Genomic DNA, 23,289 nt, shown 5'->3' on the forward strand with positions numbered 1-23,289 from the left:
AGGCTCTGAATGACAGTGCGGCCGGCGACTGCGCAACGCGGGACGCTCCAAGGCACTGCCGCTTTAAGCACGCTTGCCCATTGTTCGGATTGGAGCCAATGAGCGAGCGCCCGCTCCCTGCGCTCAGCCAATTGCACTTGGGTAAGGGAGGCCGGGCACCGCCCACTAATCTATATTAAAGGTTCTGGCGCCGCGTGAGTTCCCCACTGGCTGTTCTGAAAAGCCATCTTTGCATTGTTCCTGTGGCCGCCTCTCCGCTCGCTGCAGCCGCCTCCGCCGCGCGCCTCCTCCGCCGCCGCGGATTCCGGCAGCTTCTTCGCCAGAGTCTTCGAACTCTCCCTCTTCTTTTAAAAATCCGCTGCATCGGATCACCGGCGTGCCCACCATGTCAGACGCGGCCGTGGACACCAGCTCCGAGATCACCACCAAGGTGAGCTGGACGCCGCCCGCCCCTTCGGGGTCCGCGCGCTGTTGTCGCCGGAGCGGTGTTTGGCGCGCGGCGGCTGAGCTTGCCTGAGCGCACTGTTGCTCTCTCCCGCGGGGAGCCCGGCCTAGGCCTTAAGGCAGCCCACTCTTTGTGTGTGCGGGGGAGGGGGTGGGAATCGCCGCGGGCAGACGTGATGCCCGTCGTGGAGTGGGCCGGCACCCTCGGGGACCGGGGGGAGGGCGCGTGTGGAGGCTGAGGGGCTCGAGGGAAGACTGCTTCTCGGCTCCGGAAACTTGTTTGCGACTCGCCTGAGCGGCGGCGGGAGGACAGGGGCCCGACTACGGGGTCGTCGGCCCGCGGAGCGCACGGAAATAACTTTGAAACTCGAGCGCGTTTGGAATCGGAAGTGTTGGGGGGGCGCGTATGCGGGCCGGCTGCGGGAAGTGGCAGCTCCGTGGCGAGGGCCCGCCGGCGGCGCTGCTCTTTGTTTGGCGCTAGGCTGCCTCGTTTCGCGCCTTACAGTGAGTCCGAGGTTTATCTGCACTGAGCTCTGATAAGGTGGAGTGGGCGGCGGGCCGGCCGCGACGTCGATTTTCTACGCAGAGGTGTGAAGGTCTCCTTCTCCCTAGGTGCTTGGGGCGGCGGGGGTGGGCTTCCCTCTCGCGGGGAGTGCTCTGGCAGCAGCCGCCCAGCTTCAATAATTCATCAGCGGAGCCGGGCTAGGCTGAGGAGAGAGCCCACGCGCCGGAGGGGAGGAAACGGAAAGTGAAGGAGCGGCGCGCCGGGGCGACGATGGGCGCCCCCCGCGGCTGTCTGGGAGGATCGTGTGCGCAGACCCTCCGGGAGCGACGCGGGCGAACAAAAGCTGCGGCCGCGGTTGGCCCGTTGCGGGGTAGTACTAAGCGCTGGGGTTTTCGGGATCCTCTGCTGCGGGTTCATTGCCGCCCTCGGTTTTGAGGTCCTGCGTGTTTGGCGCAGCTCCGCTTCTGCGCGCCGCGTCGGTCCTGCTGCCCGCCCCGGGAGCGTCTCCGCCCTCGGCAGGAGCGCGACACTTTAAAGTGGACCAGCTTTTTTACCCTTAGGCCCTTGTCTCTCTGACGGGCACGAGTCACCTTGGCGTCTCCTTAACCCCAGTGCCCCTGGCGTCACCTCTGGCTCTCTCCCAGGGGCGACTCCCCCCGGCGGCGCAGAGCTTGGGATCCGGCTTTCCGAAGAGGCTCCCGCCGACCCCCTCTTGGGCCCAGCCGGGGACTAGTTTGGGTAGGAGGATTGGCCCTCCCCAGTGCAGGCGTCCGTGCTTGCTTTCCTCCAAGGTGATTTCCCGCTAGGGGCAATAAATAACCGCGTGGAGCGCGTCCCCGACGGCCTCGGGCTGTGATACCGAAAAAGCCCGGACTTCGAGGCGGCCTCCCTCGGGACTTTGCCCGCCAAATGCAAAGACGCAAACCCGCAAATCCGGGCCTGTGGGTTGGGGAGGGCGCGGGGGCGTCAGGAGCCCAGGAAGATTGGTGCACACCTCTCGTGCCCCGAAGGGCCTTCGCAGCCCTCGACTACGGGTCTCCAGGGTCAGGGGCTCACTCAGCGGCTCCGGGCCACGTGCTCTGCGCGCGCGGTGCGTGCCTAGGCCCGCGCGCAAAGCTCGCCTGGCGGGGGCTGCGCGCCTGCGCAGTGCGACCTCCCCGCCCCCACCCGCTCCCTGGGGCTTCAGCCGCCAGGGGGCGGGAGTGGGCAGCGCCTGCGTCCGCGTTGGGTGGGTCGGGGCAAATCGGGCAGACAGGTGCCCCGAGGCCGCTTTCTGGACGGCGCCCGGGGCCGCTCGATGCCTGTCTGTTGGCGGCTGGCCCAGCCGCACCATGTGGAAAAAGTTACGGGGCTTCAGGGCGCCCGCAGCTGCACTGCCCTTTGGAATGCCAGCCGTGTAGGCTTTGTGAGGTGTGTGGGAGGATTAGAGGCCTGGAGGGGGGTGGTGAGGCACTTGAGGCCTAGGCACTGGTTACCTTAGCCCGCACCCATTTCCACGAAACGGCCCGCGGCCCCCTGGGACGGTTTTCAGATATGGAGAGGTTGGCGGGTTTGGTTTTTCCCCCCAAAGGCTCGAGCTTGTCAGGTCCCAGACTATCAATGGCTTGGGCTTGGGCTTGGGGCTGGAGCGGAGCTTCGAGGACTGTGGTTGGAGAGCTGGCCTCCCCAGTTCTGCCTGTTAGCTCCCTCCCTTCCCCGGCTAGTCCACCCACGGGAGTTCTCCCGCAGTCGGGGTCCTCCCTCCGTTGCCTTACTTGTTTATGGCACATACCTGCTGCTTCCCAGAAAGGCTTGAGGGGCGGAGCTCCCTCTGCTTGGAAACTGGTCTGATGAGTGCGCGCGAGAGTGAAATGTTCCCGGGCCCGTCTGCCCAGTCAGACGGGTTTGGGACTGTGGTGCCACATGGCCTTTTTAATGTTTCTCTAAGGGCTGAGAAATCGAGCGACAACCTGACCACAGACTCTCCGTATCTGAGGCCTTTTTTCCCACTGGTTCAACGTGTTAAATGCGGCGCTTTTAACTTTGGACATCCAATGGGCACTACATAGTACCTGGAGTTCTGGGCTCCGTCACCAGCCCTGGGTTGCTTAAAGACTTACTGGTTCCTCCTTCCTTTTTGAAGGACTTAAAGGAGAAGAAGGAAGTTGTGGAGGAGGCAGAGAATGGAAGAGACGCACCTGCTAATGGGAACGCTGTGAGTGTCCACCTTGCCCCCTAGCAGCTCCTGGCCAAGTTCTTCCGATGATTTTGGCCTTAGTCCAGGGTGGGGGAGGGGGCTGGGCACTTCTGTGTCAAGGTCTGGTGGCACTTAAGGGGTCTGAGTTTGTAAGGCTATTGGGCAGGGTTTGGGGCAAGGGATGGGGGCAAAAGTGATGCTCTGTGATTGGCAATAACCTGGTATGTTTTCTGTTGAGGAGAATGAGGAAAATGGGGAGCAGGAGGCTGACAATGAGGTAGATGAAGAAGAGGAAGAAGGAGGGGAGGAGGAGGAGGAGGAAGAGGAGGAAGGTGATGGTGAGTAGCCTTGTGTGTCTCCCCTTTTGGGGGGTATCTTTCCCTGGCCTCTGGCACAGGGGGAGGAGTTGGGCGGCTCCCAGGATGGGGACCAGCAGACCACATATAGCTGGGCTTGTACCTGTAGAGTCAGGGCCTTCCTCATTTTAGGCTAATGGAAAGTTCTGCTATCACACCAGCTGGAGAGCTCCCTCCACCCACTGATCTGTGGGTCTGGCCTCTCTAGGTGCAGCTGCTTAGGCCTCTGGGTTCTCTTCTCCCATTTGAAGACAAATGCCTGCATGGGTGGTGTGGGTACCCCAACTGCCCTTTGTCAAGCAGTGGAGACAGATGCCTGGGACATTCCACCCTGGCAAATCTGTCCAGTTCTCCCTCCCTTCCCTCCTCTAGTTCTGGCTGCTACTGGGTGGGAAGGGGAACCAAGATCGCTCTCCCTGGTTGGCTGATTCCTGAAGGGTGTGCTTTACCCCTGGGTATGATTCTCTAGGTGAGGAAGAGGATGGAGATGAAGATGAGGAGGCTGAAGCAGCTACGGGCAAACGGGCAGCTGAAGATGATGAGGTGGGTTCTGGCTTTTGAGGGGTTGGGGTTGAGGGGGGCTCAACTGTATTTGGGGTGCTGGGTATCTCTGAGTTACTCTGGAGCTGCCAGCAGGAGCTGAGGCAGTTGGTGGGTAGGCCCAGTGGGTTGGAACAGGCTTTGACAATACTTTCCTTGCCTAGGATGACGATGTTGACACCAAGAAGCAGAAGACTGATGAGGATGACTAGACAGCAAAAAAAGGAAAAGTTAAACTTAAAAAAAAAAAGGCCGCCGTGACCTATTCACCCTCCACTTCCCGTCTCAGAATCTAAACGTGGTCACCTTCGAGTAGAGAGTCCCGCCCGCCTGCCTGCCCACTGCGGGCGGTGCCACCCGCAGATGACACGCACTCGCCACCACCCAACCAAAACCACAACGTGAATTTGCAACAGGGGAGGGAAAAAGAACCAAAACTTCCAAGGCCCTGCTTTTTTTCTTAAAAGTACTTTAAAAAGGAAAATTTGTTTGTATTTTTTATTTACATTTTATATTTTTGTACATATTGTTAGGGGTCAGCCATTTTTAATGATCTCGGGATGACCAAACCAGCCTTTGGAGCGTTCTCTGTCCTACTTCTGACTTTACTTGTGGTGTGACCATGTTCATTATAATCTCAAAGGAGAAAAAAAACCTTGTAAAAAAAGCAAAAACAACAACAAAAAAAAACAATCTTATTCCGAGCATTCCAGTAACTTTTTGTGTATGTACTTAGCTGTACTATAAGTAGTTGGTTTGTATGAGATGGTTAAAAAGGCCAAAGATAAAAAGGTTTCTTTTTTTTCCTTTTTTTGTCTATGAAGTTGCTGTTTATTTTTTTTGGCCTGTTTGATGTATGTGTGAAACAATGTTGTCCAACAATAAACAGGAATTTTATTTTGCTGAGTTGTTCTAACAAAGCTGTCTCAAGCCTGTTTTTTTTTGTTTGTTTGTTTTGTTTTGTTTTTTTAAAACCTGGGGAGGGGGCAAAGTGATAAAGGATGATCTTGAAACCAGCCCTAGCTCTTTATTGGGTAGGTACTGGACTGAAGATAACCAGTTTGGGAGGGGATGGCACAATGGGTGTTCCCTTTGGGCGGCAGGGTCTGGTGGGGGCTGAAGGGACCAAACTTACTGGATGCCAAGTGAACCTGGGTGCCCTGGAAGGTGTCTCTCCGTAGCCTGGGGCACTGGTGGAATGGGCCAGGTGTGTCCCTGCACAGACCTCACTGGATTAGCTGGTCTATGAGTGGCTCCCCCTGGTGGTGGTACATGGCACCCCATCCCTTAGGACTTAAATTTCCAAGACAGTGATACAGCCTTGTCCTCATTCTCCAGCCTCTGGCCTGGAGAAGCAAGTACTTTTGTCTGGCAGGCCACCCTGACCCTTGAGCATAGTTGGGAAATAATAGGTGGGTCCTTTTGACTATTGGGAGGAAGTATGACCTCAAGCTCCTGACCTGAGGGAGATGATGGTACAGCCCACTAAGAACCTGGGGTTTGTTTCCTAGGCTGGGATCCATAGGTGAGCTTTATGGGCAGAAGCCCCCTACAATCATCCATGGTCTGAGAGGACTGACAACCCAGCTGAGGTGCAGGGCTGATACGAAGGTGGAGAGGTTGCAGGGAGACCTAAAGATGTGGATCCTGCCACTTGTGCTACTGGTTGGGTGACCCTGGGCCTCCTTGGTCTCCTCAATAGTCTTAAAATACATCTCTGAGCCCTGATCAGTCTGGCTCAGCAGTAGAGCCTCTGCCCGAGGACCAATGAATCATGGGTTTTATTCCAGCCAAAGGCAGGTACCTTGGTTGCTGTTTGTCCCCAGGTTCGTCCCCAGCGTTGCTGGGGTCGTGTGGGAGGCAACCAGTCAATGTATCCCTCTCACATCGATGTCTCCCTCCCTCCCACTCTATCTGAAGATAAATAGAAAAATATCCTTGCGTGAGGATTAAAAGACGTCTCTGGTATCATGGGGTAAAAGTGAGATACATGGATGCAAGGAAAGTGGGGGACACAGACTCCCTCAGGAAGGACACTCCTCAGCCTGGAGTTCTTTGTAAAGATGGTTGTGGACAAAGACGGGGTTGGAGACTGAAAAGCCATGCACCCTCCCTACCCACCCTGCCTCTACAACACTGGCCAAGTGGGGGTTCTTTTTCTTATCTTGGAGCTAACTGGGGTGGGAGCACTGCTTTATTATAAGAAAGAGCCCCTGGGACCCCAGCCCCTCCTGATAGAACACATAGTGGGGTATTTCATCTAGAACAATCTATGTCCTGGACCACAGACCCAAGAATCTGACAGCAGGGGGGCTCCCCTGGGGAAGGCATTGGGGCTGGGACTAGAAGGGCCAGGAGTATGTAAGGAGATGGGAGGGGTTGGGGGGAGGAACGGGACGAGGGTAGGCCTAATGTAGGAGGGAGCAGAGGGCTCCGAGGGCACATGGGCAAAGGGGTTCAGTTATTGAGGTAGGATTAGGGGGAGCCATGGAGGGAATTTAAACAGGATAAGACCCTGGAAAGCACTGAAGTGACATCCACAGAAGCCACGGGGCCTAGGTTAAGGGAAGATGCTGGGAGGGAGAGAAGTGGGCACGTTTAAGACATCACATAGGGTAAAGCATCAAGACTCAGAGATGTGTTGGATGTTGGAGGCATTTCCCATCGAGGATCCCCCAGGCTCTGTCCTGAGCCCGTGAGCACAAGAAGGAATCATTTACCACAGGGAAGGGGAGATGGTCTGGAGCTGAATGGCAGCCTCACTGCAATTCAGGTGAACTGTCAGCAGCTGTTGAGTGCACAGGTCTGAAGGGCCGGAGAGAAGCCTGGGCTGCACCAGAGTCACCGAGGCCGAGGTGGGATAAGGTGAGCCAGGCCGAGGGCATAGCAAGAAGAGACAAGTCTCAAGTCACACCAGGGACCATACCAAGCTGGGCACTGTCCTTCCCAGTAAAGAAAAGCTCTGAGACCAGGGCTCCCTGTCACTCGGCCTACTCTGTGCCTCACCTCCCTTGCTCACCAGCCACATCAACCTCATGTCCACAGCAAGCCTCGTCCTCCCTCAGGGCCTTTGAACTTGCTGTTCCTGCCACAGGAATGTCTGTCAGACTTCTCATGACTCGCTCCATGTTAGGTCCCAGTGCCAATGTCATCTTCCCAGATGTCTTTCCTGGGTCCCCAGTCTAAAAAGGCCCTCCCCAGTCTAGCCCCCACTGCAGAGCAGTTCTCACAATGTGAGCTTGTATGCTTAACTGCTTGTGTGTGTTTGGTCTCCCACTGAGGTCAGGGGCCACTTATTAAATGCGTTTCCCTGCACCTGGTAAGTATCCTGTCCATTCTATTCATTCACTCATTAGGTCACATATGTACTGAAAGCTTTTTCTGTGCCTGATGCTGTTACAGGCTCAAGAGGTACAGAAAAGAACAAGAGAGACAAGGCCCCTCATGCTGACATGGCTGGTGGGACATTATGCACGGCCATTCCACACCTGTCTCCATCACATTTGTGGTTTCTGCCAGATGGCCACATTGTGGGAGGGCCTCGCTCTTCACAGGGGCTAGAGCTTAGCTGACCTCAGTGGGCCACTCAGGCCCCAGGATGCCTGTCCCCCATTTAGCTGTCCTCAAACTGCTGCCAGGGTCAGGATTAGATAAAGGCTTTGGTAGGAGGGACCCTCTGAACCTGTGTGACCACCTTACAACTCTGCATAGGCTGGGCTTCTGGCTTCTAGAGGTAAGACTGGCTGGCTGCTCTCTGTCCTGCTGCCCAGGGAAGCACAGTCTTGCTGATGTTCCCAAGGCCTGGAGCCCAGGGGCACCCTAAAGTAGAAGAAGGGTGCTAGGAAGGCCACATAGCAAGCAACACATGGAGCTGGGATCAGGTCTAACCCAGCTCCTTCAGGCTGTGGCCCTGCTCTGAACTACTACCCTCCAACCCCCCAGATAAGAGGTGAGAAACCACCCCATACACAGACATGGCACTTAATATGGGGCAAATAACGATCTTGCTGAGCCTTAATCTCTTCCTCTGCACAATGAGAACAATAGCATGAGGCATGAGTCAGGGCCCAAGGTTTCCTCTCTTGGGGTCCTACATCTGCACTGAGTTTGATGCACCCTCTGTGCAAGCTGTACCCCCTCACTCCACCAAAAGTTTGGCCTGGAATAGCCCTTGCTGCCTTCGGCAGAACCTACTTTTCTCTAGTCCTGAGCCTGGTACAAAATTAACCACAGCCTGGGGGCCTGTCTTCATCCTACCTACTCCCAAATTTTCCTCCAAGTGCTAGGACAGGGACACCCAGGGAACCCAAGTTGGAAGATTTATAAGAGATTGGCGCCCTCTGGTGGCCACAAAGGAACTGCAGGGGGCTCCCCTGGGTTCTGCTCAGTCCAGGACAAAGCCCTTCAGTGGGCCCCTGGCACAGGGACAGTATAAGCCACACCCCACAACAAGATCTTCCTTCGTCTCTGTTGCTGGAACCTCAGTCAGACATGACAGTCAGTGGTCATTTCCCAATCCTTTCCTCTGGGCAGCTGATGGCCCAACAAGGGGCTGTTCTTTTCCTGGGAGACCCCAGGTCTCTTCAGAGCTAAGGCCAGGGTTGGCTCCTCCAAGGTCACTGGTCATCCCTGGGTTTGATCCCCTGGGCTCTTCTTGTTTAACTTCATTAAATTGCTTGGTGTGCACAGCACCCTTCTAGCACCCTAACCCTAACCCACCTCTTGGTCGTCTCTGGGCCCTGTTATAGGACGCCTCACAGTGGCCGCTGCCCTGATTACAACCCTAGGCTCCTAGGCTGCTTGGAATTGGGGTTTGGCGGCCAGAGGCACCCAGCTGCACTCCCTGGCATTCTCTGAGCACCCTGACAGGCTACCCCAGGCCTCAGAGCCAGGGATCTGGTGTCGCCGCTCCACTGTGGGCGCTGGCACAGGGTCCAAAGGCCTCCTTTATGCTAGTCCTCCCAAGATCCTGATGCCCAGCCTGCTTCTGCCAGGCATTTATTGTGGCCTCCTGTGGCCTGGATGCAGGCCAATCCTGCTGCCTCAGGCCTCTGGCCACTCCATGGTCCCTTCCTGTGGAAGCTGCTTCATGGGGTTGGAAACCTGGTCCCAGCTTTACTTGGGGTCATCCAATTTTGCAGTGTGGCTGCTTATCCTCCCCCAAACCCAAGCCAGGCCAGCCAAGGAAAGGCAGGGTTGTTCCCAGGCCCTCCCCTGTAGAGACCTCAGCCTATGCTCACAGGGTCTGATATGAACTCAGAGGTGATGGAAGCTCAAATTAGGAAACAGTCTAAGATCACCTGGGACACTGATCTTATGTACTGGGTGAATGATATGCATTATTTATGGAGAAGGCCTGGCAGCCAGTTGCTGGTATGAGTTCTGTGAAGTCCTGAGTACAGTCAATGGACCCAGCTTGGAAGGTGCATGCCTTCATGGGCTCTCTGTCAAGTCTGCTGCCCGTAGCAACAAGAAGTGCCAGGCGGTCACTTGAGACTTCATTTCACATGCACCCATACACCCTTGCAGGAAGGAGCTGCTGGTGAGGATTCCAGAAGGTACCAGGGCACAGCTGTTGTTTTTTTTTTTTTTTTAATCCTCACCCGAGGACATTTTTCCATTTTTTGTTCAGATAGAGTGGGAGAGAGAGAGAGAGAGAAACATCGATGTGAAAGAGACACATCTAGTGGTTGCCCCCGCATGACCCAACCAGGGCCGGGGACAAACTGTAACTGAGGTATGTGCCCTTTGTGGGAACCAAACCCGAGTGTCTCTGGACCGCAGGCCGATGCTCTAACCGCTGAGCAAAACTGGCCAGGGGTGGGTCTTTGACATAGCAAGGCTCTTTAATACACCAAGGAGTTTCCAAGAGGAGGGTTTAACATGCAGCTTGTCCCAAATTTATTAGACCTGGATTTTTTTTTTTTTTTTTTACAGAAAACCTCATAATATATTGAAGGATATTAGTACCAAGAACAAACTGATCTGGCTCAAGGACCCTCACCAGGGCTCAGGGAATATTTGCTGAACTAAACAGATGATGGGAAAGCAATCCGTTGGGAACCAGTTCCACAGTCTGGCTCTTGGAACCCTGCATGGGCCTCATGCAGCCTTCCTCAGCTGCAAGTGATTTGGGGCCCTGTTTTCCCAGTGGTTCCCCTTGTCAACACATCCCAGGTATTAGTAGGTGAGGGGACAGCAAAGGGTGGAAACATACAAATCTTTCTGGAATAACCCTATATATCAAAATCCAAAATATATGCACTTTTTTGACCTAGAAATTCATCTGCAACTTATTTTAAGTAAACTTCTACCTTTCATACATAATTATTCTCTGAGTCTCTCTCCAATCTCCCAAAAATGTCCCAAGTCCAACTCTTATGGTTTCCACTGGAGCCCAGGGCCGTGGCCTGCTGGATAGGGATGCTGGGTAGCCACCTAGTCCCTTTTTTTTTTTTATCCTCACCCAAGGACATTTTTCCATTTTTGTTCAGATAGAGTGGGAGGGAGAGAGAGAAAGAGAGAGAGAGAAACATCGACGTGAAAGGTACACATCGAGTGGCTGCTTCCTGCACAACCCCAACCGGGGCCCGGGGACAAACTGCAACTGAGGTACGTGCCCTTAGCGGGAACCAAACCCAGGTCTCTCTGGACTGCGGGCCGACGCTCTAATCACTGAGCCAAACCAGCCAGGGCACTTTCAGTCTTGAAAGTGCTGAGGAAGGATGGGTTCCAGTCCCTTGGGGGAGGTGACAGTGGGTTCTACAATTCTGATCTTTCATCAACATTGTCTCTGGAGAGCTTTGAGGCTCCTTTACTAGTCAACCTCTCGGTAAGCATCTCTCCCCAGGAGCCACTCACTCCTTTCCTTGGAGATATGGTTTCAATCCATTTTAAAAAGAGAACATTGCCCTGGCCAGTTTGGTTCAGCGGTTAGAGCATCGGCCTGCAGTCCGGAGAGACCCAGGTTCGGTTCCCGCTAAGGGCACGTACTTCGGTTGCAGTTTGTCCCTGGCCCTAGTTGGTCGTGCGGGTGGCAGCCACTCAATGTGTCCCTTCACATCGATGTTTCTCTCTCTCTCCCCCCTCCTCTCTCTCCCTCTCACTCTATCTGTACAAAAAATGGAAGAATATCCTCGGGTAAGGATTAAAAAAATAATAATAAAATAAAATAAAAAGAGAACATTTACTGACCTTAGCATCAAATGGGTCCCATTATTAGGTGGGTGGGCTTTTTATTAATTTCCTGCTTTGCTTAGGGGTCTGCCCAAAACAGAAACATGAACATTTTTCAGATGTGGCATCCCCAGCGGCTACATGCCTCTCCAGGGAAACCATGGGTGGAGGCACAGTTTTCCTCAGCAAGATTGTTCGCTTCCTCCCAAACCCACAGCTGAGGTCCCAGAATTCTGTGTCATAACAATATTATTTTGGCCTGGGAAGGTTTGAGGATCACTATGGTCATAAAACCATTTCAATATCATAAAAAGCCTAATTTTAAGTGAATGTAAGTCCTCCAAGAAAAACTGGTTGTGACCTTAGCCTAACTGTACCAAATAAACCGGAGCTTGTTGCTGAATATAAACCAATTAGAAGTTGGCAGATATCTACTGGAAGAGATTTGGATTTCAATCCTTACTCAAGGCTGGGCCCTGAGAAAATATGTACAGCCAACAATGCACCATGAAAGAAAATAAGTGACCATTGTCAACCTCTTTAATAACATAAAACAGTAAAAGAACACTCCAAGTTCTCCAACTAGTTAGACTGATTGAACATGTACAGTGCCATTCTATAGTGTCTTGTGCACCATAACATATTAGATAGCATGTTGTTTAGCTCGAAAATACATGTGTTAGCCTAAAATAAAAGTAGTAATTAATACAAATTTAAAATTCAAGTGACAATAATTTTGCTTATCCTCTTATAATTCAGAAGAGCTATTTGGGATGTGTGTGTGTGTGTGTGTGTGTGATCTGAATAAATCAAGTCACTGAATAAACCGTTCTAAGAAATCTGAATAAATGTCTTCTTTTTTCTTTGAATATCTTCCCTTTAATAAGTACAAGAATTCAAAAGTATTCCATGAACCAAGAGTTGCCTAGAGTTCAGAAGTGGGTGGTCAAGACCTGTTTGTTGTGGCTAGAATGGTGATGTATGTTTCTAATCCTCTGAAAGGCATATTTTAAAACTAAGGGCTTACCCGAGGTCTCTGTTCACTATATCCTTAGTGTCTCAGTAATTTTTTCAGTTACTTATTTAAGGAAAACTAACTAATAATTCCCTTTATTAATAGTTAAGTCCAAATGACTTGTTAAGTATTTATGTACTAACAGTGGCTGTCATATTTTTTTTGCGGGGGGGGGGGGGGAAGACCATATAAATTGAGATACAAATATTTTTATTTCATTTATAATCACAATGACCTCCTAATGGGGTGCATGCCTGTTGGGCATGACACAGCTTCATAAACCTTGACATGAGGTTGGACACCATTATCTTCATTTCCTATTCACATTGATTTTTGAGGGGAGTTGCTTCTTATCACCAAAACCTTAAAAAACCTGGTTTCCCAAAGATGCCTCATCAAAAAGAATGTAGTGCATTCTACTGTTGAAACTGAACTATCTCGAGCTAATAGTTTGAACAGTGTATAACAGATGATCTGTATCACTCACTGTATTTCCTTGGGAAATTAAAAGATCCTACAGGACCCCTACGTGTTTGCTGCAGAGCCCTGGGGTGCCTTGGTGTACAGTTTCAGAATCAAATGTATTCACCAAATCTCTGCTTCACACTCCACTTCATTCCGCCCCTAAGTTTATTCAAAGCAATAGTTGAAGCTGCTGTTTCAGACCAAATAAAAGCACCAAAAGAACGGCAAAGCTAGATGATGTCTTCACTTTGAGGACCATTTTAACAGGGCATTTTATTTTTTTTGTTTTAATTTTTTCTCACTTTATTGATTTTAGAGAGAGAGGAAGTGAGAGGAAGAGAGAGATAGAAACATCGATGAGAGAGAACATTGATTGGCTACCTCCTGCATGCTCCCCACTAGAGATCAGGCCCAAAACCTGGGCAGGTGTCCTGACTGGGAATTGAACCAGCGACTTCTTGGTGCATGGGTCAATGCTCAACCACTGAGCCACACCTGCCAGATTTAACACGGCATTTTTTTTTTTTTTTTTATCCTCGCCTGAGGACATTTTTTTGTTTTTTGTTCAGATAGAGTGGGAGGAAGAGAGAGAGAGGGAGAAACATCGACGTGAAAGAGACACATGGAGTGGTTGCCACCCGCATGACCAGCCAGGGCCGGGGACAAACTGCAACTGAAGTATGTGCCCTTAGCGGGAACTGAACCCAAGCCTCTCTGGACTGCAGGCTGAAGCTCCAATCGCTGAGCCAAACAGGCCAGGGCTAACACAGCATTTTGAAAGGCACAAAACAATGACTAGGTCACTAAGCCAGAAGTTCTAAAAATAAACTTGGTAACACACAGGGGTCAGTTGACAAACGCACATCTTGCGGCTCTCAGATTGTGAAGAATGAATCAGAAGGGGAAGCGATGCCGTCAGTTGGACCAGCCCCAGATGGCCATAGGAACTGTGGAGGGGGCAGCTGGGATGGAGGACAGTAGGGGAGGTGTTGATGAAGCTAAGTCAATAGGCCTCAACCTACTGTATTGTGGGGCAGCCCATTCTTCCCCCCTAACTTGCTGAATTTCTACTCTTTCCCCCACACCTGGGCAGATGTTTCTATCCATCCCTCCCATCCAAGGAAATGTCACCTCTTTGTCCTGCTTCCTCCTCATTTCCCCTTTTCATCCTATACCAGGCTGGAAGGGGCAGGCTTCCCTGCCTCCTACAAGGCAGAGCCTTTCCTATCATATCCCAAGTTCTTGGTGGGAAACTTGACAACCAAGTGTGCACACCTGGTTCCTGCTTTGCTGATGATGGTTTAAGGGATTCTTTTCTTCCCAGTAGAGCTGGCTTTTCAGGCTGCTGGTTTGCTGAGGACACGTCAACCCTGTTTTGGTGGTTAAAGCTGAACACTGACTTCTTTCTGTTTCTTCATCTGCTCACTCTTGACTGATGCTGCCATTGTCCTGCCCTATTTTCTTCAGAGCACTGGTTATTATCTAAAATTACCTGCTTTCTGTCTTCTTTTATTAGAATCTAATGGTAGGGACTTCACTCATCTTGTCCAGTAAAGATCTCCATTTAGAACAGTGTCTGGTACATAAGAAGTGCTCAATAAAAATGTGTGGAGTGAATGTATAACACTTAAAGAATGCACACAGTCTTGGCTGGTTTTGCTCAGCGGTTAGAGCATTGGCCTGAGGACCAAAAGTTGCAGGTTTGATTCTGGTCAAGGGCAAGTACCTCGGCTATGGTTTGGTCCCGGACCTGGTTCGGCCGTGCAGGAGGCAACTGGTTGATGTGTTTCTCTCACATCGATGTTTCTCTCTCTCCCTCCCACTCTATCTGAAGATAAATGCAAAAGTATCTTTGGGTGAGGATTTAAAAAAAAGAAAAAAGAATGCACACATAAAGCCCTGGCCGGGTAGCTCAGTTGGTTAGAGTGTCATCACGATATGCCAAGGCTGTGGGTTCGATCCCCAGTCAGGGCACATATGAGAATCAACTAAACAATGAACGCATAAGTAAGTGGAACAATGCCCGGACAGTGTGGCGTAGTGGATTGAGCTGTTGTCCCATGAACTGAGAGGTCCTGGGTCGATTCCTGGTTGGGGCACATGCCTGGGTTGTGGGCTTGATCCCCAGTGGGGGGCATTAGGGAGGAAACCGATTGATATTTCTCTCACATCAGTTTCTCTCTCTCTAAAAAAAAATCAATAAAAACATATTTAAAAAAATAAGTGGGACAACAAATTGATGTTTCTCTTTCTCCCTCTCTCTAAAGTCAATAATTTAAAAACAAGGATGAACACACAGCATGTCCTCAATATATAATAGCTAAAAAATATATCCAAAAAACCACCAACAAACATTTTAGGGACAAGGTAGCTGTAAGAAAATGAAGAGCCTCAAAGGAACAAGGGGCAGGACACCCAGGGAAAGGGCTTCAAGAATCATAGAAGAGCCCTGGCTGGATTGGCTCAGTGGTTAGAGCATCAGCCTGCAGTCTGGAGAGACCTGGGTTCGGTTGCCGCTAAGGGCATGTACCTTGGTTGCAGTTTGACCCTGGCACTGGTTGGGTCGTGCAAGTGGCAACCACTCGATGTGTCCCTTTCACGTCGATGTTTTTTTCTCTCTCTCTCTCTCTCTCCCTCCCTCCCACTCTATCTGAACAAAATATGAAAAAATGTCCTCGGGTGAGGATAAAAAAAAAAAAAGAATCATAGAAGAGAATTTCCAGATGTCAGAAAAAGTAAAAAAAATGCCATGGAGCAGATAAAGCAAGAAGACTGGAATGGGCAGTGAGTCAGGGGCGTTCATCGATGCATCGAAGGAGAGGAGGCCACTGGCTGGAGCGTCTGGGTTGAGGAGAAACAGAGGTAGGGGGTGGAAAGAATAAGTGAAGAAATTCTAAGAAGTTTGGATCTGTAGGAAAAGAGAAAGATGGAGCAGGAGCTGAAGGTGATGTAGGATCGATGAAAAGCCTTAAAATTTTTATTTGGGGGGAATGACTGAAATATGTTTTGTAGGCTGAGAATTGAAAGAGCCAGAGAAGAGCCCTGGCTGGTTGCTCAGTGGTTAGAGCATCAGCCCACAAACCAGAGATGCCTGGGTGTGGTTCCCGCTAAGGGCACATACCTTGGTTGCAGTTTGTCCCCACCCTGGTTGGGGTTGTGTGGGTGGCAACCAGTTGATGTTTCTCTCTCTCTCTCCTGCTCTATCTGAAGATAAATGCAAAAATGTCCTCAGGTGAGGATAAAAAAAAAAAAAAGCCAGAGAAGAGAGAGGGCTTTCCTGATTATTCTGAATTGTGTATAATCTCTTTTTCTTTTAAATTACCGTATGACAGGCATTTATAATTACTTGTCATATCCCTCTAGAGACAAAGCTCAGTAGAGGCAGTCCTGTGCTTCGCATGACATCTTTATTGATACATATAATAGGCCTATAAGTGTGGCCTGAATGTGGCTATATCCCCTTTGGTAGACTTGGCTTCCTCTAACCACCCCCCATGCCCAACTAGCCAGACTCAGTGCTTCACCACATGCCCCATCACTGGAGACCAGTACTCTAAACATTGGCAAGTAACACAGATGGGGAGATGGATGAGAGGGTTTACTGCACACCACAGAGTAAACCTTAACCAAAATTCTCTAAATAGAAATCTATGCTCCAAAGGGTCTCTAAGTTCTCCCAAGTCTTTTCCAAGGCATGCCGCCTGGGATTCTCCTGTCCTCTCCTCCCCACAGACTCTGAAGTTCCTACTGATTGCCCAGAGCAAATGAACGCTTCCGCTCAGCCTGAACAGATTAGACTGAGACCACCCTTGCTCCTCAGCATGCTGCTTGGAGACCTCAGTTTACCTTACAGCCACCCGTGTACACATGTATGTCTCATATCCATTAAATGCCTCTCCAGTATTTCTCCAACTGTGGTCCACACACCCCCTGCATCAGTCACCTGGGCGCTTTAACAGGCAGATTTCTGGGCCCCACAACTACTAACTCAGATCTCTGGGGGTGGGATAGGTACCCATAAATGTCTGAGAACCAGTGACTGTACACTGTGCCAGGGCTGGTCTGCATGAGTCTCCTTGCGATGATATTCAGTGGCCTTTAATGTATCCACAAAAACCCAAGATCTCCAGGTATTTGGATGTACACCCACCCTACAAAAACTGACCTTGACCTACCAAGGGCCCTAGTCCTGTGATTCCCAGGTCCCCTCCTTTCGCTTGTGTTCACCCTTAGCCACTATCACTCCCCTTCTCCTTCACCATTCAGCATCCAGCCATCTTCCTGGCCAGCTCCAATCCCACCTGCACAGCTTGGAACCCCTGGATCAGCATTGTAACTTAATTGTTTCATGCTAAAATGATAAATATTTCCTGAGCATATATATCGTTACCCAAAGAGATGGTAAGCTTCTATGAATGACTAGGCTATAATTCTTTTTTTCCCTCAGAGCAGCTAGCAAAGAAGGGTGTCCCCGACAGTTCTAGCTGGATGAGCAACTGGAGGGCAGTGAAGGCTCCAAGCAGGTGGAAAAGCATTCTGGGAAGTCCTTTCTCTACTGGAATGTGTCCAGGCCCCTGACAGTTCTCCCTGATGAAATTCTGGGGAGCAAACATGGTTCAGGAAAAGGAAAGGAGATGGGTTCATTCTAAGAACAGATGGTATTTTCAGAAAGTTAAAGGAAACCTTCACTAATTTTTACCTCGTTGTTTTATCCAATCTTTGGTAATTAAAAATTAACTTTTAAAGCCCTGGCCGGTTTGGCTCAGCGGTTAGAGCACCCGCCTGCGGTCCGGAGAGACCCGGGTTCGGTTCCCGCTAAGGGCATGTACCTTGGTTGCAGTTTGTCCCCGGCCCTGGTCGGTCATGCGGGTGGCAGCCACTCGATGTGTCCCTTTCACATCGATGTTTCTCACTCTCTCTCTTCCTCTCTCTCCCTCCCACTCTGTCTGTACAAAAAAAAAAGGAAAAATGTGCTCGGGTGAGGATAAAAAAAAAAAAATTAACTTTTAAAGACCACAGATCTGCCCTGGCCAGTTTGGCTCAGCGGTTAGAGCATCGGCCTGCGGTCCAGAGAGACCCAGGTTCAGTTCCTGCAAAGGGCGCGTAACTTGGTTGCAGTTTGTCCCCGGCCTTGGTTGGTTGTGCGGGTGGCAGCCGCTCAATGTGTCCTTTTCATGACGATGTTTCTCTCTCTCTCTCTTCCTCTCTTTCCTTCCCACTCTACCTGAACAAAAAATGGAAAAATGTCCTCGGGTGAGGATAAAATAAAATAAAATAAAGACCGCAGATCTACTGTGAGGAACAGGACCATCACTGAAAGATGGGGATAATATACTAAAAATGTATGGCTCATCACCCACCCCCCTGCCCAGATGCAAACAGCCTCTTCGGCAAAAGAGAGAGAGCAGGGACTGGGAGCAGGGGCTATGCCAAAGAGGGCCCATTTCTCAGTGTACTCTCCTCTCCTCTGGCCTCAGACCTTACTACTCTGGGAACTGGAAAACTTTTAGTTGTTGTTATTTTATATTTACTGATTGTTTTTCTTTCTTTCTTTCTTTTCTTTTTTTATCCTCACCTGAGGACATTTTTCCATTTTTTTGTTCAGATAGAGCGGGAGGGAGAGAGAGGAAGAGAGAGAGAGAGAGAAACATCGATGTGAAGGGACACATCGAGTGGCTGCCACCCGCACGACCAACCAGGGCCGGGGACAAACTGCAACCGAGGTACATGCCCTTAGCGGGAACCGAACCCGGGTCTCTCTGTACCGCAGGCCGATGCTCCAACCGCTGAGCCAAACCGGCCAGGGCTCTTTCTTTCTTTTTTAAGAGAGAGAGAGGAAGAGAGAAAGCGAACAAGAGAAACATCAATTTGTTGTTCCACTTATTCATGTATTTATTGGTTGATTCTTACATGTGTCCTGATCAGGGATTGAACCCACAACCTTGGAATATTGGGATGATGCTCTAACCAACTGAACTACCTGGCCAGGGCCTAACTTTTGGTATTTTTTTTTATCCTCACCCGAGGATATTTTTTCCATTTTTGGTACAGATAGAATGGGAGGGAGAGAGAGGAAGGGAGAGAGAGTGAGAAACATCGACGTGAAGGGACACATCGAGTGGCTGCCACCCGCACGACCAACCAGGGCCGGGGACAAACTGCAACCAAGGTACATGCCCTTAGCGGGAACCGAACCCGGGTCTCTCCAGACTGCAGGCCGACGCTCTAACCGCTGAGCCAAACCGGCCAGGGCTAACTTTTGGTATTTTATAAAGAACAGTGAAGGCTACTGGTAGCTCAGAGGTAAGTTCCTTAAAAACACACACACACACACACACACACACACACACACACACACCCTTTTAAATGTTCTCTCCTACACCAGACTGGAAAGCACTGCAGAAAAAAGCATCATTCTCTCCCACACTGGCTTTCTCTGACCATGGTTTTGTTATTTTTTTAAATTTATTTTTTTATCCTCACCTGAGGACATTTTTTCGTTTTTTGTTCAGATAGAGTGGGAGGGAGAGAGAGGAAGAGAGAGAGAAACATCGATGTGAAAGGGACACATCGAGTGGTTGCCACCCGCATGACCAACCAGGGCCAGGGACAAACTGCAACCAAGGTACATGCCCTTAGCAGGAACTGAACCCGGGTCTCTCCGGACCGCAGGCCAATGCTCTAACCACTGAGAAAACCGGCCAGGGTTCTGACTGTGGTTTTTAAGGCCTCTCAGCAACCCACCCCATCTCAGGTGCTTTCCCAGTGTTCTCCAGTCAAATTCAGGGAGATCTTTTCTTCATTTTGTAACTTATTCTCTCACTTAGGAATATGAGTCTCTACTCTACCAACTTAGAACATGTACCCTTTCTGGAAACCTCTTAAACAAATGAACAGTATAAAGGAATAGAAAAAGTTAAAAACAACAACAAACCAACAAAGACAGAGTGTATGCATGTTGTGAAAGAGAACCACTAAATATCATGTCTAAAAGACAAGTGTTAAGGTCATAGGTCTTGTTCCGGTACGTTTCATATTCTTGGAAAGCTGGCACTGAAGCACTCAGGAACCGCCAGATCTATCAGCCGATCTCTGGAGTAAAACAGAGTTGTGACCCTACAGTTTGATAAATGTCTTTCTTCTCATCATGGAGCCAGGTTCGTGTTCCAGAAAAAGGAGAGATGAGAGCAGTGCCATGCTAAAGACTGTAGGAATATTTTAATTCATATGTTTCAATTCATTACATAATAATATCACAGTCTATTTTACAAGTTAAATGTACGAGAATGTATGAAATAGAAACGGTAGGAAAAGACTAAACATAGGTCAAGAACATGAATTTTTCCAAAGCCAGGGGCCAAAGGAAGATGTGTCCCCTGCAGGACCCAAGGAGGAGGCAGGGAGGGTGACAGGAACAGCATCAGCTCCTGCAGTGGCTCCTGGTGTGTGTTTGTCCCAGTTTACCCTGGGAAAGAGTCGAGGCACGCCCTCTGCCCTGGTCTGAGGTGGGGAGTTAGTCTGGTCAGTGGAAGATGGCTGCTTGAGGGAAAAAAGCCATCTGGTTACCTATACAGAGCTGGTCCCCTTGTGGCTGCAGGTGGGTTTTGTCGTAGAGAGCATTAGGGGCGGAAGTGTCAAAAATCAAATGTGTGGAGAAAAAAAGTAAACAGTTTCCTCCTTCCCCCCAAAACACAAATTCTTGAAATGCACATACATTCTTCTCTTAAACGTAGAAAAGTCTCACTCTGGATGTGCTTACGAGAAGATCGTCGTCAAAAAACTTTGTCTCTATGATAACATTCCCACTGTGAGTAAGAAGAGACAGCAAGAGAGTAATGTGTTAGGCAACAGATTTCTTTCCCACAAAATGGTTTCAATCTGGGTCTGCTTGGTCCATAAACATACATCCACCTAGAACCTTGGCTTGAGGACACTAAAATCTGTGTTTATATGGGGTTATAAGTCTAATATGACACTGAACTTATGTGACTAGGTTTGTCTTCCTCAAGTTCAGAAGTCAGAAGAGAGAACATGTCCTTAAGATCCTTAGTAGAGTGCTCTGCCCAGGGGAGCTTATAAATATGACTGACTTCTTGACACACATGGAAACCTGCAGACTGCAAGGGTGATATCTGTCCCTACAACACTGTTGTGGGTTGGCCTATCCTTCATCTGTTCTCCTCACTTTGGGTGATAGCACTCTGCTCTTCTTTTGGGGAATCACCCATCTCCAGTCCATTGAATGGCCCCTTCCTCACCTGACAAAGGGGTGGACACAGGATGTAATTTAGGCAAATCAGACTGTCTCCCCTGAGCAGGATCCTTCCCTATGGTTGCTCTTTGAGGAAACCATCCACAGATTCCTGCCATCTGCATCTTTTAAGCTGCCCAGAGCTTAGCCCTTTCAACTCTGTCATGTTAGCCAGGGTCAGTTTCTATGGTTTGCAATCAAAGAACCCCAAACAATATACCTGATTGGGTGGTCAGAGTAGAATTTCATTTTTCTTGGTGGATATCTCAGTGTTTTGAAACCAAACCACTTTTGAACTGAGTTAAGGGCAACAGAGGTACTGTTTTGGGGTTCTAAAATGTAATATATGACTTTAATAACCTAAATATATTTTCATAGATTTACTGGTTTTAGTACCTAAAAGAAATCAGGCCTGGCCAAGAAGTCAAATTAAGGTAAATAAAATCTAAAAAAATGCCCTTCTAGCCCTGGCCAGATTGGCTCAGCTGTTAAAGCCTGAGAACCAAATAGTCTCGGGTTTGATTCCCAGTCGAGGGCACGTACCTGGGCTGCAGGTTCAATCCCTGGCCCCTGTTGGGGTCCTGTGGGAGGCAAGCTATTGATGTATCTCTCTCACATAGATGTTTCTCTCTCTCTCTCTCTCTCTCTTTCTTCCTCTCTCCCTCCCTCCCTTCCACTCTATCTAAAAATCAATGGAAAAATATCCTCAGGTGAGGATTAAAAATAAATAAATAAATAAAAAATACCCTACTATATACTATGCTGTACTTTCCCAGGGTAATCAATAGCCAGCAGATAGAATATAAAAACACCTGCTGTTATAATTAAAAATCTATGAAAAACTTATAATCACTATTTACAAATTCAACATGGCTTTCATAAAGGACCTGTTTAGAGAGATGATCTAACATCACACAGTTATCTGTGTGAATAACTCATCACTAGGCGCTATTACTAAAAAATCTAAAAGACTATTATCTTTTCCAGAGAGAAAATGGTGGGTGGGCAGTTATTGATGGTGTTTTTAGACAAAGGACAAACTAATATTCTTTGAGCGGGAAGCACAGCTATTAAAATGGTAAGCTAGTCTCTGAAAAACTACAACCAAACATTATCCTCTAAAATAGAATTAGTACATTGCCAGATTCTGCTAAAGGCCATCAAACAAAGTACAGAGTACTTGAAGTTTGGTAGTTAGGAAAGAGAGAAAATGAGCATGGGTTAAATATAACATATAGTATGCCAGTTTCCTTCCATGTCATCTCACTTTATTCTCACTACACCTCTGTGAGACAGAATTATTAATTCTATGTTTAGAGAGAAGAATAAGGCCCAGAGAGGTAATGTAGATTGTCTGAGATTACATAGCTAGTCAGGTTTAATCAGGAATTTGTCTAAAGGTCTAATCTAAAGTTTTCTATCCTTTCAATTCTATCACACTGTCTTTTTCATATGACAAAAGTCAGTAACCTGTAAACTCAGATACCCCTGGATACTCTTTTACCCTCATTTTCAATGTAGGTTGCCTGCTCGCTGAAGGAGACCATGAGTCCCACCTGCTCGAATGCCTGCTTCTAGCACACTCCACAATTCCTGCAACCTGCTCACTCACGTTAGCACACTGGCAGGCATCATCTGGGACTCAGGCGCTGCCTCTATCAGGGATTGCCAGGTATTTGTGGAGTTAGGGATCACAAAGCCAAACTCGAAGAACCATTCTGAAGGAAGAAAGAAAAGCAGGTTAGTGGGCATCCCAGGTAGTTTCAGGGCTCCCTGTCCCCCTCCTTTAGAGAAAGCCTCTTTTTACCCAGAGAAACACCAATGAAGCCATCAGAAATCTCCCAGGGCATAGGTGTAAACACCAATGAAGCCATCAGAAATCTCCCAGGGCATAGGTGTAAAAAAGGACCCCTTTAGGCTGTTCTCTATGCTCTGGGGTCTAAAGGACTAGGACCAGTGGGCGAGTATAGTGTAAGCAAAGTTTTCTTAGAAGTAGGCTGTATGTAAATTATACAGAAATACAGAATAGGCCTTTTCACTTGGAATGTTAGCTGTAAGACACATATGTGCACTCTTACACTTCATGGTGAAAGCTCAATGTGGAGTGGCCTTGCTGGTCAAATCTGTATGAGACTCTATGGAGAGTACTGTACCAGGCTCTAATCAGCAGCTTCCTTGTGACCATGTTACGATACCATATCAATGACAAAGCAGGCACCAACACCTGGCCCACAGTGTCAGAAACCCTTGCAGTGCCAGCTTTGCTTCTGTTTGTTCTTATTAGGGGTCCCCAATCCTGCAGGGTGTTGGAATCCTGTCACAAACTGAATTGCACAATGAATGTTATTGCCCAGCCAGTGT

At 49.2% G+C, this 23,289-nt stretch overlaps 2 protein-coding genes across 5 annotated transcripts in view; one reads left to right on the forward strand and one right to left on the reverse strand.

Annotated features, from left to right (window-relative positions):
• Positions 1 to 207: 207 nt before the first annotated feature.
• Positions 208 to 4,941, forward strand: PTMA (prothymosin alpha). Of its 2 annotated transcripts, none has more exons than XM_036254688.1 (5): positions 208 to 430; positions 3,072 to 3,143; positions 3,367 to 3,463; positions 3,951 to 4,024; positions 4,186 to 4,941. In XM_036254688.1, the coding sequence occupies exons 1-5, from the start codon at positions 386 to 388 to the stop codon at positions 4,231 to 4,233; spliced, it is 336 nt and encodes a 111-aa protein (XP_036110581.1). In that variant the 5' UTR covers positions 208 to 385; the 3' UTR covers positions 4,234 to 4,941. The 2 variants fall into 2 exon arrangements, with proteins under 2 accessions (XP_036110581.1, XP_036110580.1); XM_036254687.1 differs by having other exon boundaries at positions 3,364 to 3,463; positions 4,186 to 4,288.
• Positions 4,942 to 19,868: 14,927 nt separating this feature from the next.
• The window catches only part of PDE6D (phosphodiesterase 6D), a 49,244-nt gene continuing 45,823 nt past the window's right edge, over positions 19,869 to 23,289 (reverse strand). For all 3 annotated transcript variants that reach the window (XM_036254851.1, XM_036254853.1, XM_036254852.1), the window contains 2 exons: positions 22,541 to 22,646; positions 19,869 to 20,482 (listed from right to left, as the gene is read on the reverse strand). In XM_036254851.1, coding sequence (XP_036110744.1) covers positions 20,401 to 20,482; positions 22,541 to 22,646 — 188 coding nt within the window. In that variant the 3' untranslated portion in view covers positions 19,869 to 20,400. The remainder of the gene's footprint in view (positions 20,483 to 22,540; positions 22,647 to 23,289) is intronic.

The sequence above is a fragment of the Molossus molossus genome, unplaced genomic scaffold, assembly GCF_014108415.1.
Source record: "Molossus molossus isolate mMolMol1 unplaced genomic scaffold, mMolMol1.p scaffold_m16_p_11, whole genome shotgun sequence".
NCBI classification, from domain to species: domain Eukaryota; kingdom Metazoa; phylum Chordata; class Mammalia; order Chiroptera; family Molossidae; genus Molossus; species Molossus molossus.

Bases quoted from the DNA above. Each gene is read 5' to 3' on its own strand.
- PTMA (XM_036254687.1), top strand. From the start codon at position 386: ATGTCAGACGCGGCCGTGGACACCAGCTCCGAGATCACCACCAAG. The intron at 3,464-3,950 runs GTGAGTAGCCTT...ATGATTCTCTAG, and splicing joins GGAAGAGGAGGAAGGTGATG to GTGAGGAAGAGGATGGAGAT. The intron at 4,025-4,185 runs GTGGGTTCTGGC...TTCCTTGCCTAG, and splicing joins GGGCAGCTGAAGATGATGAG to GATGACGATGTTGACACCAA.